This window comes from Aristolochia californica, unplaced genomic scaffold (assembly GCF_029961685.1).
Source record: "Aristolochia californica isolate CCGP_79_NKW_82.1479 unplaced genomic scaffold, dmAriCali1.0.hap1 SCAF_9, whole genome shotgun sequence".
Lineage (NCBI taxonomy): Eukaryota > Viridiplantae > Streptophyta > Magnoliopsida > Piperales > Aristolochiaceae > Aristolochia > Aristolochia californica.
The window spans coordinates 27,909,894-27,927,236 of NW_027182290.1; the positions used below are offsets into that span (position 1 = coordinate 27,909,894).

At 38.1% G+C, this 17,343-nt stretch overlaps 1 protein-coding gene across 2 annotated transcripts in view; it reads right to left on the reverse strand.

The window, feature by feature from the left end:
- The window catches only part of LOC137941525 (F-box protein At3g58530), a 32,952-nt gene that overhangs the window by 5,246 nt on the left and 10,363 nt on the right, over positions 1-17,343 (reverse strand). For both annotated transcript variants that reach the window (XM_068786977.1, XM_068786978.1), the window contains exons 4-9: positions 15,903-16,033; positions 15,728-15,803; positions 15,034-15,104; positions 13,027-13,113; positions 12,777-12,849; positions 12,629-12,696 (exon numbers count right to left, since the gene is read on the reverse strand). In XM_068786977.1, the coding sequence (XP_068643078.1) occupies positions 12,629-12,696; positions 12,777-12,849; positions 13,027-13,113; positions 15,034-15,104; positions 15,728-15,803; positions 15,903-16,033 (506 nt within the window). The remainder of the gene's footprint in view (positions 1-12,628; positions 12,697-12,776; positions 12,850-13,026; positions 13,114-15,033; positions 15,105-15,727; positions 15,804-15,902; positions 16,034-17,343) is intronic.

Consider the following 17,343-nt stretch of genomic DNA (forward strand, 5'->3'; position numbering starts at 1 on the left):
ATAGCTGTGAATATAGCATGTACAGCATGTGCGAAAATACAATCCGTGTACAGCTGTGAATACAGAATGTGCAGCATGTGAGACAATACCGTTCGTGTATAACTGTGAATATTTGACTTTCTCTAGTGATTATAATTCCTGATTTGCACGGAATAGATTAGATTTTGATTTGATTCTTATTTGTAGTTCCAAGATTAGGTAGTTACCTAATATAGTGACACTCTATTGTACATATGAATCATTGTAATTCGTTTCTCATTCAATCTTCGATACAATTACCATGTTCGACATATTTTGTCATGGTATCAGAGCTTAAATTCGTTTTTCTAGTGAAGTCACCATCAAATCGTGTATCATGTATTCCAGAATTTTTATCATGAGATTAGATCCCAATTTGGCCAGCCAATCAAAACACCGAGATCAGATAATGCTAGTGAGTAGATGAGCCCCCAATTTTGTGCACTTTTCTTCCCAATATGGGATATGTAAACCCCCTCAACAAAATGGGGAGGTGAGCATAAAAACCGACATCTCTTAGACACAGCTTGAGCTCTCCTTTTCAATATGATGGTACCCCAAATGATTTTGGAGTGATACAGTTCTAAGTGCTTTGCTACTTAATCAACCCAATGGCCCCAACTTAAAAAGGATTACACCCTTTAATATTCTCAAAACCAAGGCTCATTGAAACTTAACTTTGATGCTAGTTCAATAGGTATCCCAATCCGGCTGGAATTGGAGGCCTTGTTCCACTCGAAGTCTGTCCTTCTAGTTTTCTATAGTTCCATCGAGATCAGCAATTTCTTTGGTGCAGAAAAATCAGAGCTCTCTTGCAAGGAATTCGTTTTTACAAGCAAAGATTCTTAGCTCTAGTTATTATAGAAGGAAATTTAAAGACGGTGATTAGTTGGATGTTAGATAATGCCTCCCCCTCATATGGCATTTGAGATAGACTTGTGATGAAATTAGAGACTTGTCGGCCTCAATTGTTGTATTCTAGCAGCACCTTCCTAGGCTGTCAATAAGGAGTCTGTTCCAACTCGATATCAAGAATAATTTCTTTATGGAGATCTACATGATGAAGCATATATGGAGTAACATCCTGCATTTGTTGCTCACAAGGAGACCAGTAACGTTTGTCGTCTCAAGAAAATCATTTATAGGCTTAAACAAGTCTCACAATGTAATTTGACAAGTTTAGTGGAGTAGTTATGCTTAAACAAATCAGATGTATGTGTTTGTACAAAATTTCCACCAAGTCGGCATCACCCATAAGGTTGTAGGGGCTTCTTTCATTGCTCTTATCCCAAAAAAATCCTCCTCTAACCTTCCACAAGACTTTAGACCAAACAGTCTCACCACTAGTTATTATAAAATCATTGTCCGTCTGCTTGCAAAACGTCTTAGGATCCACCTCTCCAAAATCATAAGTCCTTGCCAAAGTGCTTTTATCCGTCATAGAAATATTTTGGACTCCTCCATAGCTGCCCATGAATTCCTAGACTCCTTCAAAAAATCAAATCGGCCCAGATTCGTCCTAAAAATTGACTTTGAAAAGGCTTTTGACCGAGCAAACTGGAAATTAATTGATTACCTTTTAGATAGAATGGGTTTTGGGACTTGATGGAAATTTTGGATGAGAAGTTGTATCTCTACTGCATCATATTCTGTCCTAGTAAATGGAAAGCCCTGTGGTTACTTCAAAGCTACAAGAGGAATCAAACAAGGTGACCCTCTGTCCCCTTTCCTCTTCAATCTCATCGGGGAACATCTTGCCTCAATGGTCCGGTTTGCTAAAAGAACGGGTTGGCTTAATCCTGTCTCTAACGACCCAAGCCAAGATATTCCACTATTGCAGTATGCTGATGATACTATTCTCTTTGGAGAAGGTACCTTGAGTCAGATCTCCCACTTGAAAGCTCTGCTCAACCTTTTTGAGCTATCTTCTGGACAAAAGGTAAGTAGGGCTAAATCATCTATTGTGGGTTACAATATTGATCCTTCGGTTCTAAATTCCATGGCTAATTATTTGGGTTGTAAAGTTGCTTCTCCTCCGGGCACGTATTTGGGACTTCCTCTTTCCTCTGTCTTACATTCAAAATCTGTTTGGCACCCAGTCATTGAGCGTCTTGAAGGTAGACTTGCCTCCTAGAGAGGAAAATTTTTGTCCAAAGCCGGTAGTCTTGTCTTCATGGTATACCATCTTATTTTTTGTCTTTGTACCGTTGCCCTGCTTCTGTCAGAAATAGAATTGAGTTCTTAAAAAGAAGATTTTTATGGGGTGGGCAAAATGGGGAAAGAAAATACTGCCTAGTGAAATGGGTTGATGTTTGTAAACCTCTTGTTGAGGGTGGTCTTGGGATACGGGACACTGTAACAACAAATTCTGCTTTGCTTATAAAGTGGATCTGGAAATTTAATATGCACCCGTCATTGATTTGGCGGAACATAGTGGCGACAAAAGCAGAAAAGTTTTCTGGATGGTAGACAGAAGGAGGACGGTATAACAAATTATCTCCAGTGTGGAAAAAGATAGCACATTTGTTACCTGCTTTCAAAAACGTCGTCAAGTGTTACACTATCTCCAGCAGTCGGACAAAATTTTGGACAAATTGGTGGATGGGCCCAAGTAGTTTCAATACTAGCCATGGTCAAATTTTCTCTCTTCCCAGAAACAAAGAGGCGACTATATCTACGGTCAGACAAAATTCTGGTGAGTGGAATTTAAACCTCCGAAGAGCGCTGACTGATGATGAAACCCTTGAAGTTGCCGCTCTCGTCACGAGATTATTGACGGTTCGTATCAGAAATGCTCCAGAAACACTGATATGGACTCCATGTCCCAAATGTGCGTTTTCTACTTCAACTGCCTATAACTCTCTTGTCTCTCCCCCCTCTACTCAATCCTGTCATCCATCTACCATTGCGTGGTCCTTACTCGTGCCTTCGAGAGCAAAGTTTTTCATCTGGACAGCATGCCAAAACAAAATCCTAACATCTGATTCGTTAATGCGTGGGGAACACATGTTATGGATCCCCTGTGCCCGTTTTGCCGAACCTCCCCTGAAACTGCAGACCATATTTTGTTGCATTGTGATTATGCTCACTCTATTTGGACCGGACTCATTAGCAAAATTAGTATGCAATATTGTCCCTCTCAAAATCTCACATCTACTATTCACAAGGTCACAAACGCCCACCTCCCAAAGCTCGAAAAGTTATTAATCTCATGCTATGTTGGTCTCATCGTTTGGGCCCTATGGAAAGAAAGGAATAACAGGAAGTTCAATAGAAAATCTCTTCCAGAAAATATTCTAAGCAACAAAATTGTTGGGCAAGTTACCTCCTGGATTCTTATGCGAAAAGAATTTAAAAATCTCAAAGGAGTAAACTTACGATGAAATTGGCAACTTGTAGCGGCAATGTCTCACCTTCCCCGCCCTCCGGCTATGAAAACTTCGTCTCCTCCTCCGGTAGGCCATTTCAAATTAAATTTCGATGGAAGCGTTTTGGGTTGTCCTGGCCCTGCAGGATATGGAGGGGTTATCCATGACGATAAAGGAAACCTTCTCCTCTCTTTTTCTGAGCTAATTGGTGAATCGGACTCAACAACTGCCGAGCTATCTGGTTTATTTAATGGATTAAATCTTTTTCATCAACGGATGGTAGGCCCTCTTTATGTCGAAGGTGATTCAAAAGTTGTCATCCATTGGTGCAAGAAGTCTTGCAAACCTCCTTGGCGGCACTGGGATCTTTTTGAGGATATATGTAATTTAATTTCTCAATTGCAATGTAGTTAGAATTATATTCCTAGATCTGCTAATCACTTAGTAGATAATCAGGCTAAATTAGGTGTTTTCCTTCAACATCTTGTTGTGGAGGAAGGCTTTGTACAGTAAGGTATGTATATTTTCTCTCAGTAATACATTCACACCATTCTCTCTCAAAAAAAAGTTATGGCCTGGACTTTGGTTTTGTCAGAAGCTCCTTTGATCACTTTGTGTTTATTTCTTAAAAAAGTTGGAGACTACTACACTTATTGTTTATGTAGATTGAAAAATAGGTGATTTGGGAGAAAATGGATTTCTGGAAGAGAAGACAGCTTTGCTGCCTTGGAAACCGAGCCAGAAAGGCCCTTCTTTCTTCTTTATAATCAGGGTTTAAGTGAAATTTTACAATAGGACAAAAATGCCCCTCAATACCCAAAATTACATATCACCTAAAATACATGTCTAAATTGAATGAAAATTTAACTAGAGATAAAATAAGACATTCTCTATCTAATAGCCATACTATAAGAGAAAAATGTAATATTGAAAATATAATAAATGACCAAAATACCCCTGAACTTGTATTTTAACACTCCCCCTCAAACTAGAGAGTAGATATCAAACAATCCCAGCTTGTCACTAAATGATACATGTTCACATCTCCCCAAGACTTGATAAATATATCTCCCAACTGGTCTAAAGACCTTATTACATAAGGAGTTACCACCTTCCCCTGCATAACTGCATCTCTAATGAAGTGGCAATCAACCTCTATATGTTTCGTTCTCTCATGGAATACAGGTTTGTTGGCAATAAAAATGGCTGCCTGGTTATCACAATTCATAATCATAGGGTCTAGTAACATAAAACCAAACTCAAGAAGCACATACTTAATCCACATAAGCTCACTAACTGTATGAGTCATTGCTCGATACTCGGCCACTGCATTGGACCTAGCCACAACTGTTTATTTCTTACTTTTTCAACTTATCAAGTGGCCTCCAACAAAACAACAGTAGCCTGATGTAGAACGTCTATCCATCTTACACCCAGCATAATCAGCATCAGAATACCCAAGTACATCAATTTTCCCATTATGAGTATACATAAGACCTTTTCCAGATGCACCCTTCAAGTACTTCAAAATCCTCTGAGCAGCTTCTAAATGGACTTTTTGAGGATTTTCCATGAACTGGCTCACAACTCCCACAACAAATGAAATATCCGGCCTGGTACCTGTAGCACAGATCAGTTTACCTACTAACCGTCAGTATTGAGTTTTATCCTTGAGTGTAGGACCCTGGGTGTCATGTAGATTATGATTAACTTCCATGGGGGTGTCTATGGGTTTAGCACCTAATAAACCATACTCCTGTAATATATCCAATATATGTTTTCTATGAGAATGAACAATACATTGCTTGCTACGAGCGACTTCAATGCCAAAGAAGTACTTGAGAGAGCCCAAATCCTTTGTCTGAAAATGTGTAGCCAGATATTGTTTAACTTCTATAATACCATCAAGATTATCACCAGATAACACAACATCATCCACATAGACAACCAAAATCACCACACCAGTCTTCCTTTTAAGTAGGAACATAGAATGATCACAATGACTCCTATAGAACCCAAATTGTAGTACCACATCACTAAACTTTTCAAACCAAGCCCGTGGACTCTGCTTAAGTCCATAAATAGCCTTCTGTAGCTTACACACCTTTTTTGTCTCCCCCTAAACAACATACCCAGGAGGTTGCTCCATATCACTTCCTCTTGTAGATCACCATATAAAAAGGCATTCTTCACATCGAGTTGAAAGAGAGGCCAACCCTTATTAACAGCCACAAATATTAAGATACATACTGAAGTAAGTCGGGCCACATGAGAGAATGTCTCAAAGACATTAACTCCAAAAGTTCGCGTATACCCTTTCGCTACCAGTCGAGCTTTGTACCGTTCAATAGAGCCATCAACGTTATATTTGATAGTATAAACCCAACGACACCCCCACAATAGCTGCTCCTGCAGGTGCAGGTGGATCACATAGATTCCATGTTCCCCAAGACACCAAAGCACTCATCTCATCATCCATAGCTTGTTTCCATTCTGGAGAGCACAAGGCTTCCTACACTGAATGAGGTATATGGGAAGTAGACAATGACATAACAAAGGACTTGAAAGATGGGGACAAAAAATCAAGTGACACATATTTAGATATCGGATGAGAAATACAAGACCGTTTACCTTTTCGTAGACTAATAGGCAGGTCCAAATCAGAGACAACAGGATCTATAGGCAATGAGGAAGTTGGTGGATCATGAGAAGAGAGCTCTGTAGAGGTATCTGTTGGAGGCACTGCAGGAGTACGAGAACGACGGCTGTAAACACGAAGAGGTAATGAAGAATTCGATGATGCTAGTACATCCAAAACTGCAATAGGAACATGACAGTCTGAAGGAGATTCAGGTGATACAGGAAGCTCGGTAGATGATGAAAAATATGGAGTATGTTCAAAAAAGGTCACATCGGCTGACACATGTTTTTTTGTCGAATAGGATCATAACATTTGTACCCTTTTTGTTGACGAGAATATCCCAAAAAAACACATTTGACAGACCGAGGTGACAACTTATCGACCGAAGTTCCAAGCCGATGAACAAAATAGGTACATCCAAAAATACGAGGAACCACACCAAACAATTTACAATTGGGTTTTAAAACCTAAAGTGGAAGTTGACCACTCAAAACAGTTGAGGGCATACCATTAACCATGTAGCACGAAGTTAAAACTACATCTCCCCAAAAATATTTAGGAACATTCATATGCAATAATAGTGTCCTTGTAACCTCAAGGAGATGTCTATTTTTACGTTCAGCCACCCCATTTTGTTGTGGTGTATAAGGGCAGGATGTTTGATGGATAATACCATGAGAATCACAAAATACTGAAAATTTATGGTTAAGATATTCCAAACCATTGTCAGTACGAAGTACATGAACACATGCACCAAATTGAGTTTTTATTTCATTGAAAAATTTGAAGAATACATCAAATACTTCGGACTTCTCCCGTAGGAGATACACCCAAGTGACTCTACTGAAATCATCAATGAATGACACCAAATACTTAAAATCAAATGGGCTAGGAACCCTACATGGAACCCATACATCAGAGTGGACTAATTCAAACAACTTGGTGCTTTGACTAGAACTAATTGGGAAACTGGAGCGACGATGCTTTCCCAACTGACAGGATTCGCAATCAAATGCAATATCGGCTGGCAGAGAAGGAAAAGACTGACACAACTTAGTTGGTGAGGGATGTCCCAAGCGTAGATACCACAAGTAAGAAGAATCTATAGTAGTGAGAGCTACAACTCGAGAAACGGATACATCATCCAGCATGTAAAGTCCTCCCTTCTCATGTCCTGAACCAATCGTCCTCTTCGTATGCAAGTCCTGAAAAACACAAGTAGTAGGATAAAAGGTTACTAAACAGTTTAAGAATTTAGTTATATGACTCACAGACAAGAGATTAACTGGAAACTTTGGTACAAATAAAACAGAATCTAAGGATATGTGTGGAGTAGTGCGAACTATACCCTCCCCCTGAATGGGATAGGTGAATCCATCAACTAAAGTAACTCGACGATATGAATGAGATGGACTAATAGACTAAAATAGAGAGGGCATACCTGACATGTGTGTAGAGGCTTCTGAATCAATGATCCAAGAGGGGGAATGAGACACATTTAGTGCATTCATACCTGTACTAACCATTGTGGCACTCGTTGAGGAAGAAGAAGGAATCTTAGTAGTCTGCGAAGCAGTAGATGAAGCAGTCAGTTCACCCAGTCGCTGTAATAACTGCTGAATTTCCTCATACAATCTAGTGTGTGAGGAGGCGTCCTTATCTGTGACTATAGAATTGGCCCAGGTAGGTTTACCAAATTTGTCCCAACATTTCTCAGAAATATGACTAGTCCTACCACAATAAATACATTTTCGATCACCCCGATCATTTTGGCCACGACCACGGGTTGTGTAAGAGTGACCTCTACCTCTATTATTACCACCATGAAATTGACCGTTGGGCTTACCAGTAGAAGATTGAAGGTTAAGAGCAGTTGCTTCTAAGAGGGCTCCACCTGACTCATTCTTATTTACAACTGCACCTTCAGCTCGAACAACTCTGTTAAAAGCTTGCTCAAGAGTGGTCACATCCTCATTAACCAACAATTGGGCTCCAATAGCATCATACTCATGCCCCAAAGCATCCAAAAACCGGGCTACTTGAATCTGATTTTCATTCTTACGGATGTCTTCAACATTCGTAGTAAAAGGATGGAATGTACTAATCTCTTGTAGTACTCCCCTCATCTCAGTGAAATAATCTGTCACTAATCTACCTCCACGCTTCATACTAAAGAACTTCACATATAACTCATAGATCCTTGATAAATTACTTTCTTGAGACAAAATGGAAGCCAATGTAGTCCACATTGCCTTGGCAGTATTGTAACTCAAAATCTGATCACTAAATCTGGATTCTATACTATTGACCAACCAGATCATTACTAAATTATCTTCTGCCACCCAATCTTCAGTAACAGGTACCGGGGGATCATCATTTATATATTTTACCATTCTTCTGGCCCTCAAATACATCAAAACTGATCTAGACCAGTTTACATAATTCGATCCATTCAACCGGATCGTAGTTATCTGAATAGACTAAGACAATTTCACATCTGAGCTCTGAATAGTCCTTTGGACAGCAACCCGTGTGCTGGAATCAGGCATTAAATATCACCAAACACCACAATTCAGTACACTAGAGTGTCAATTAACCAAAGGGAAGCACTTTCCCCAAATTTCAATATTTGCGTAATCAAGTGGGCCCCACACCGAATTCAATTAGGGCAATGCAGCACCCAATTCATTCAATTTAGAACCAATAGTAATCAATTCCAGCAATTGAGACCATAAATCAATGAAAGAGTGACCTAATTGCAAGAAATCAAGATGGCGTAGGCTATATGGATGATGCCGCAAGCATTAGGTTGACGATGCAGGCAGATTTGAGAAATTTTCTCAAATTGGGATCATTAAATACTTCTAAATCCCAACATTCAGTCAAATAGAAGCAACAATCATTAGCCAATAGGCTAAGATAGGCAGAAAAAGGGAAAAAATGAAAATTTTTACCCTACCAGTCTAGAAATGTGGGGAAAACCTTCAAGGAGATTGCCAAAAATGGAGAGAAGATCCACAAAATCCAAAGAAACTTGCCCAAGACTTGCGTTATTGCTCTAATACCATGAAAAATAGGTGATTTGGGGAGAAAATAGAAGAGAAAATGGATTTCTGGAAGAGAGGCAGCTTTGCTGCCTTGGAAACCGAGCCAGAAAGACCCTTCTTTCTTCTTTATAATCAGGGTTTAAGTGAAATTTTACAATAGGACAAAAATGCCCCTCAATACTCAAAATTACATCTCCTAAAATACATGTCTAAATTGAATGAAAATTTAGCTAGAGATAAAATAAGACATTCTCTATCTAATAGCCATACTATAAGAGAAAAATGTAATATTGAAAATATAAGAAATGACCAAAATACCCCTGAACTTGTATTTTAACATAGATGATATAATTTTTTTTTAAGGGTCATATTCAAGGCATTGAGGATATGAAGGCACTCAAGCATTACTTACAAACTACGGCCATGGCACAGCTCAATTATTTTTTTGAAGTTAATGGTAAGGAGTAAGGCAGGTGTTGTATTATCCCAACGGAACTATATAACTGATTTGCTCTCCGAATCTGGTCTTCTTGGTGAGAAACCTACTGATACAACTACGGATGTAAATTTAACTCTGTATGATTATTTGGGACCACTGTCGAAAGATAAGACATCCTAGGCAAACTGATTCATGTTACTTTTACTAGACCAAACATCATGTTTTTTGGTAGTGTAGTAAGTCAGTTTATGAAAAACCACAAAAGGTTCATATTTAAGCTATCCACTGGAATTTGAAATATCTAAAAGGCACCAAAAGAAAAGGTGTTTTGTACAAAAACAGTTGAAATCTCAACATTACCGAGTTTTAAATGTTGATTATGTAGGATCTCGAAGTGATAAATGATCCATTAGTAGGTATTGCACATTTATAAGAGGGAAGCTTGCGACATGAAAGAGTAAAAAGTAAATTGTTGTAGCTAGATCTAACGCTGAAGCAGCATACAAAACAATGCTGCACATTGCTAGTGAAATGATGTGGATTAAATTTCTTAGAGAATTTGGGTGTGCAATTGCTCAGCCTATGACAATCAAACTGCAATTCAAATTGCAAGAAAGCCAATTTCCCACAACAAGATGAAACACACTTCATTTGAGATGCAATTATGAGAGAGAAGATCATCACTCCTCGTGTCTGATCTATAGAAGAACTAGGTGACATTTTTACTAAAACTTTACGCAAGAAATTAGTTGAATGTCTTTGTAACAAAGTGAGCATATTTGATATAAAGGCTCTAGGTTTGCAGGAAGTGTGAATAGAGTGTTGTATTTTTCATTTATGTAGCTTTTCTAGGAAACTTTCTTTTTTGGTCTTTGCATTGCAAGTCCTTTCTTCTTGCCTAATGGGTTGAGTTGTACTTGTATAAAGAGTTTTAGTTATATAAAGAAAGGCTGAACGTGGGGTGAAGGCATCTCCTCACTCTCAAGATTCCACACCAATTATTCCTCCCTTCCCTCCTTTTCTCTATCCAACTTCCAACAATAATGGTTCTCCTTTTGTCTTCTTTATCTCCACAATTTTCTTAGCTGAAAAATCTTCAGTGTTATACTAGGTAAGAAGAGGGTAGCCACCAAGGCCTGGCTGCCCTTTGTTGATCTTGAAGAACAACAACATCCGGAGAATAGGCCTGGACTAGTGTCCATGCTTAAAGTAAACCCCAAAAGCAGGTATAATGAGCTTGAAGATCCTCCCCTATTTGCTTGTAGACATCTATTTAAGTATATCAAATAGTATCTTAAGCTATCTGTTAAGTTGGGTCCAAGGCCCATCCCAAAAATGACTAACTAACTTAGGAAACCTCTTTCCCATCTAATAAACTAAAGGATACATGTTCACGTCTCCCCAAAGGCTTGGTAAATATATCTCCCAACTGGTCTGAAGACTTTCCATAAGGTGTTACCACCTTCCCCTGCATAACTGCACCTCTAATGAATTACTATCACTTCATCCATACTATTGGTCATCCAACTGACAACTAAAGTGTCTTCTTGCAACAGGTTTTTCTATTTTGCATCTTTGAGATCTGTAAAATTTATGAGGAATTGCAAGATCAATAGTAGGAGGAGGCTTGATGATGTGTTCATGTAAGTCATGTGTTATGAAGAACTGTTTGACAGATTGAACCAATGCAAGACAACGAGTAATACTTTTTTAAGGGGTACAACTGCAATTTCAAGAGTTCAAACTTAACTTATGTCAAGGATTTGTCTAGGACACTAGACTGGTCCGCCATAGCACTTCACTCATACAATAGGAATCATAATTAGAGACAAAAGAAACAAAAAATTTCTTCAATGTGAAGAGAATAGGGAAATTAGGTCAAAAAAGGATTCTTTCAGATTCAGAGAGTTTAAAGACACGAGACCAGCCGCAACTTTATCAAATTAGGGCAATTAAACAAAAATCCCAAATCTTCACAGAGAAAAAGAATGTTCAACTTGTGCAAACTGTAAGGAATACTAAAAAATAAGGAAAAGCGATCAAATTGAAACAAAATTATGCAATTGAAAGAAGAATTCCCAATCTGTGCAAGGCCAAGTCAGGATCTACACCTGTGCAGTTATAAAAAATGCCCAAAAACAGGAAACAGTGAGTTGTAGGGCAAAATGTATCCCCCTAATGCTGTTTGGCAGCAAATAAACTAGAGAAGGGAAGAAAAGCACTCACCTTTATGAAGAAAAATTCAATCTTCGACACAAATAGACCCTACACGGCTGCTGCAGGCAACTTTCGAAAAGAAAAATAGCTTGAGCAGCAACTTAGAGACCCAAAAGCACTACTCTAATACCATTTTACACATTCAGGGCTTTGTTATAAGGACTTTAAATTAAGAGAAAATCAATAGAAAAAGAGAGATTAAGAGGAGAGAGGAGCAGAGAATTTAGAGAGAGAGAGATTGTGCGAGAGTCTGTAAGAGAAAGTAGAAAGGGAACAAGAGAAAATTCCCCTTGATCCTGATCCTTTTGTTTATGTCATATTTACAGAGGCAAATATACCTTTCAATAACTCACTTAAAACAGACGCAAAAAAGTCATTTATATACCCTTCAATAACTCACTTAAAACACAGGCAAAATAGTCATTTTAACTACAGAAATACAGAAATTAACTTCTTAACCCAAACTCATCTGTACTCGACCGCAAAATTCCAACAAAGGGAAGAGGGACCGAACCGGACCCCAATTGCAGCTCTCTCCTTTCTGCAGCAACTCTCTTTCACTCTTCCTCTTTCTCTCTTAGTTTATTTCTTTCTTCTCTCTCTATCTTACCCTATATCTACAACTGCAATATTACAAACATTAGTTACACTAGTTTAGGGCCTAAACCACCTTGCTGGCAAAAAATAACACAGTTGAGTAATAGAGTAAGGATATGGGTGAAAAGGTGTATTGCAAGAAGTAAAAAAAAAGCCACACATCAGCAAGGATCTTATTTTCTATAAAAAATATGCCAGTACCAAAAAGAAACAGATATAATTGTTTTGCTCTCTGTTGTGGAAAAGTTGATTCATGGGTACAAGAAGGAGACAATCATAAGTCAATACATCAGTTACATACCATGTGAGATTTAGGGAGACCAGTTTCCTGCATTTAGCTATGCTTGTAAGACCTTCATCTGATAAATTCTGGAATACATTCACTAACATTAGTATCTATTTTTTAATAAGGCAAACTCTCTTCAACAATTCCGAAGAAGATTATTTACCTGAGAACCACACAGATCAAGGAATCTCAGATTAGGTAGTAATGAAATCTTCCTGTAAGAGTTTTCTGTAAAGCTGCTTGACAAATGATCAGTTTTGGCAATTGGATTCATCTAATTCAGCAAAAAGGCCAAATGAGAGGTTTCTTTTGCTTTTTATTTTTCAATCTTCTATTTTATAAAAAACTAAGAACAACATCATGCACGCTTCAACTCACTACCACAATCAAATCAAGAATTTTCAATAGCAAACCTTGGGAGAGCATAAAGATTTAAGCTTTGCAAGGAGGAACATTTCAGTGTTATCTGTTGCAGTCCGTCATCAGTTAGTTTGATGCACCTAATAAACATTGGAGGACGAAAGTTCAAGATTAAGGGCAAGGCATCCCCATCATTGAAGAAAAAAAAACTAAATTAAGACTTATAAATTTGCACAAGAATCAACCATAGTTATTCAAATATGTGGCTTTGTATGCTTTATACTTTCCAAATCAGTACAACTTCTCAAACCACAGCAAAGAAACCTAGTGCTGACTTGAGATTAGCAGCTGTCTTAATTTTGGATTGAAGAAAAGATAGAAAACATTTGTTTAACTTGGATATTGGCGTCACACATACATGTTACTTTGAAACCAAGACCTCACATTAAGAAAGCCCTCAACCACACAATTACAATATATGCTTTGTTCATAGAAAACCAAGTCTTTAAAGTTAATTTTATTAAAGAATAGTCCCACATAGATTAGTGAGTACAAAGCTCTTGAATTTATTAGCTGGAAAAGAGGTTTCCTAAGTTGGGTAGTCATTTTGGGATGGGCCTTGGACCCAATTTTACATGGTATCAGCGCAGGTCCTCACATGTGGGCCAACACCTAAACAATTCACTTGTAGGGCCACAAAAAAAAGACCTACACAAAAACTATCTACTTGTAGAGCCACAAAAGAGGGCCTACACCTAAATTATCCACTTGTAGAGCCACAAAAGAGGGTCTACACCTAAACTATCCACTTATAGAGCTACAAAAGGGGGCCTACACTGAAGGGGGGTGATAATGAATAGTCCCATAAGGATTAGTGAGTACAAAAATCTTGAGTTTATTAGCTGGGAAAGAGGTTTCCTAAGTTGGCTAGTCATTTTGGGATGGGCCTTGGACCCAACTTTACAAATTTATAAAGAAAGAACAAAAATAAAGAAGCTATAACTTTACTCTATATCGCTATTCCCAAATTCCTACCTAACTTAAACATCCACTATTAATTTATAATTAGACACTTTACCAGTTCACTTTTGTGAAAACATTGAGAATTTCTTTAAAGCAAGAGAAGAATACACAAAAGGCTAGACAGCCTACCTACAAAAAGAAAAGGAAAGTAAAAATAGAATAAAATATATCATGTGAGATCAATTAGTGGAAACAAATCTCCCACAACCAAATCCTACTGAGTAACCCAGCACGGGCTAGCTGGTCTGCCATGGAGTTAACACTTCATGGGGTATGCAACCAAGAGATCTGATAACAACTAGCTATGCCGTGAATCTCACCACAAAATGTAATAAACACCAATGTGAATGCCCATTAGCATGATACCAACTAATAATCATTGCTGAATCACTCTCCATTTCTAAAGCACCTAAAAGAACTACAAAAAAATTCTAAAACTACAAAGGAGAGTACAGACAAGCTCCTTAGACTCACAATGCCCAAAAGGAGTAGAAAATACACAAATAACAATACCCGTGCATCCATACTTTTGAGAGAGGAAGAAGGAGAGAAGAGAGAAAGGGAGAGTAGGGAGACAGCAGCAAGAGAGAGATCAAAACTCTCATCATTAGGGTTCTGGTCAACCCCTAATCTTTTTTTATTTAGCTTAAAACATGTACAAGAACAATAAAGCAACCACTTAAACTCACTTAAACCCTTATATCTGCTACATTACACCTCCAAATTACATAAAAATTGAACTACATAAACTATCAAATATACTGAATAAGATAAGACTATTCCTAGGAGGTGCAGATGGTGAGAAATTACCAAACTACCCTTCTACAGTATTTTTCAACAGTTACTTTTATCAGAGCAGATTTGCCAACAAGAGTAACAAGCTTGCCCTTCCAGGAAGCTAACCTCTTCTGCATTCTCGCAGTAACAGGAATCCAAAGTTCTTTAAAAGGGTAATCAAGAAAGAAGGAAGGCTTATTCTTGTTTAGACCTATTATGTGCCAGTTTATTACATCAAAACCTAGAACTAAATAGAGTACCTGGTCAAATTCAGTGTTTCCAACTCCTTGTAATTATCTGAAAGCAAATGCAAACTTTGGTCTGATATACCCTGCAAATGGCACCATCGCATATACATATTCAAAAAAAAAAATTTAGAACAAAGCATCTACCTTTTTAATTATTTTTCTTGAGAAAAATAGAGCAACAACCTTTTTTTTGAAAACAATAAGAATATCGTTAAAAGGAGAGGGCGAAAAGGGAAAGAAAAAGAAGAACAAGAACAAGAACAAGAAGAGGGTTCCATCAAAAGAAGAAGAAGAAAGAAGAGAGCCTTAAGACAAAGAGGCCAAAAGACCAACACATCCGCTTGCTAACAACAACTAAAAATATTGCAAGAAACAAATAACAAACTGCAAGATAAGCACAAAAATTACAATATTAAAGTAAAAAGATTAAAAAATACAGCAAAAACTGATCTCCAAGACAGCATCAACAAATCCACCGGTTTCCAAAGGGTAAGAACTGCTCTCAACAAGATGAGTGAGAGAAGCTCCGATTCTGGCTAGAGAATCTGCTATGCAGAAAATATATAGAAACTGAAGAGGAAGAAGACAAAACTACAATCCCCCAGATTTTTATTACTTATTTTAGATTTTTGGTTACAATTTCCTGCAGATGTGAGCTAGCCTCTGAATTATTACACAGTATGCATCACATAATTCAACATAGTACCTTACACCCACTCAAGTTCAAGTTAGTTATCTTCCTGCAGTTGTTCACCAAATGCTTTATGGCCAAATCTGTTACCCTGAACTCACACCCACAAACAGTAAAAGGAGTAACTATTTCCAGGCCTCTATAAAGTATCACATGCTATCAGCAGAAAGAGCACAGATCAGTGGAATACCTCACATTCCAATATATGGAGAAAGACTTTAGATTCGGGCAAGCAATAGTAACAGCAGCAATTCCATGATCAGATATTTTTTGGCACCCATTAAGATTTAGGGCTTCTAAGTCCTGAAGCGACTCCATACACTGCCAACCAACACCAGCACTAGAAATGAAATATTATCAAGAGAACAAAAAAGGGGAAAGTGCACCCATCAGTAGAAAACAGGTATCCAAGATTAGCTGCATTTATCATATCGCCTATCAAGACTTACGAATACACATTCACCTGCTCATGCAATAACTTTTTGTAGATGCTGTTAAATAATAAAAATAAAATAAATTATTTTTGGAACCAATCGAACACAACCAAGTAAAAACATATCAAAACAACCATACATTTATTAGGTGACCTAAACCTTTCCTCAAATGGGAATCCAGAATTTAATGTCTACAAGAGCAAGAAAATAAAGCACCAAACAGCAATGCAGGTCAGTTATACAAGATCATTGTTGAAGTTGAGGATATTTTATTCATTCTAAACATGTAGTTTGTCCCTCTAGGTTACATAAGAGTCAGGGAGTAGTAGAGTATAAGTGTATTTTATTATTTTTTTCTTCTTCTCTGGTATTGACACATAAGTGTATACCGGCCTGGAGGGGCATTTTAGTCATTCTTTGTAATGTTTACTTGAGTAATTAATATAAGGTTTCAAGGTAGACTTTGACCTCTAACGCAGTTGCTGGTTTTTTTTTTTTTTTTTAAATCACTCTGAATTTTATTAAGAGAACTCAAACAAGCAGATTACACGAGGGGAAGCCTTCCCAAACAATGAGAGATTGCTGGGAGGTTCCGAATTTTGCCAATTTATCAGCCAAAGAATTGGTTGATCTAGGAACGAAGTTCCAATTACAATGAATGGATGACACAATGTCAGCAATACAATCAGAGATTGGCCAGTGGCGCCAAGGAGGGGAGCTTTCTTTTGAACACCAGCTGATGACAGTCTTTGAATCGCCTTCAATAACCAGCTTGCCATGAAGCCGCTCTTTAAAGATTTGAAGGCCGAACAGAAGAACACTCACTTCAGCAATATTTGAATCAGCAATACCCACCGGCCCTGCATAGGATAGAATAGGGTCTCCACTGCTGTCTCTAAAAATACCACCAGCTTCAGTCGGCCCAGGACAGCCTACAGCACTGCCATCAAAATTGAGTTTGATGCAGTCGTAAGGGGGGGGAGGATCCCAAGTAGCCATAACCGGATTCCTACGGGGCCCGCCATGTGCGCTATCAAACCCCAATTTTCTCGAAGGGAGACGCCTGATAGAGAAGCAAACTCCTTCCTAGAATGTAGCTAGCTAGAGATAAGGCCCACTGCTTGAGAAGCTACATTATCCGGGTTGCTAGCCTTGGAGTTGAATCTCCGGTTGTTTCACTCTAGCCATATATACCAT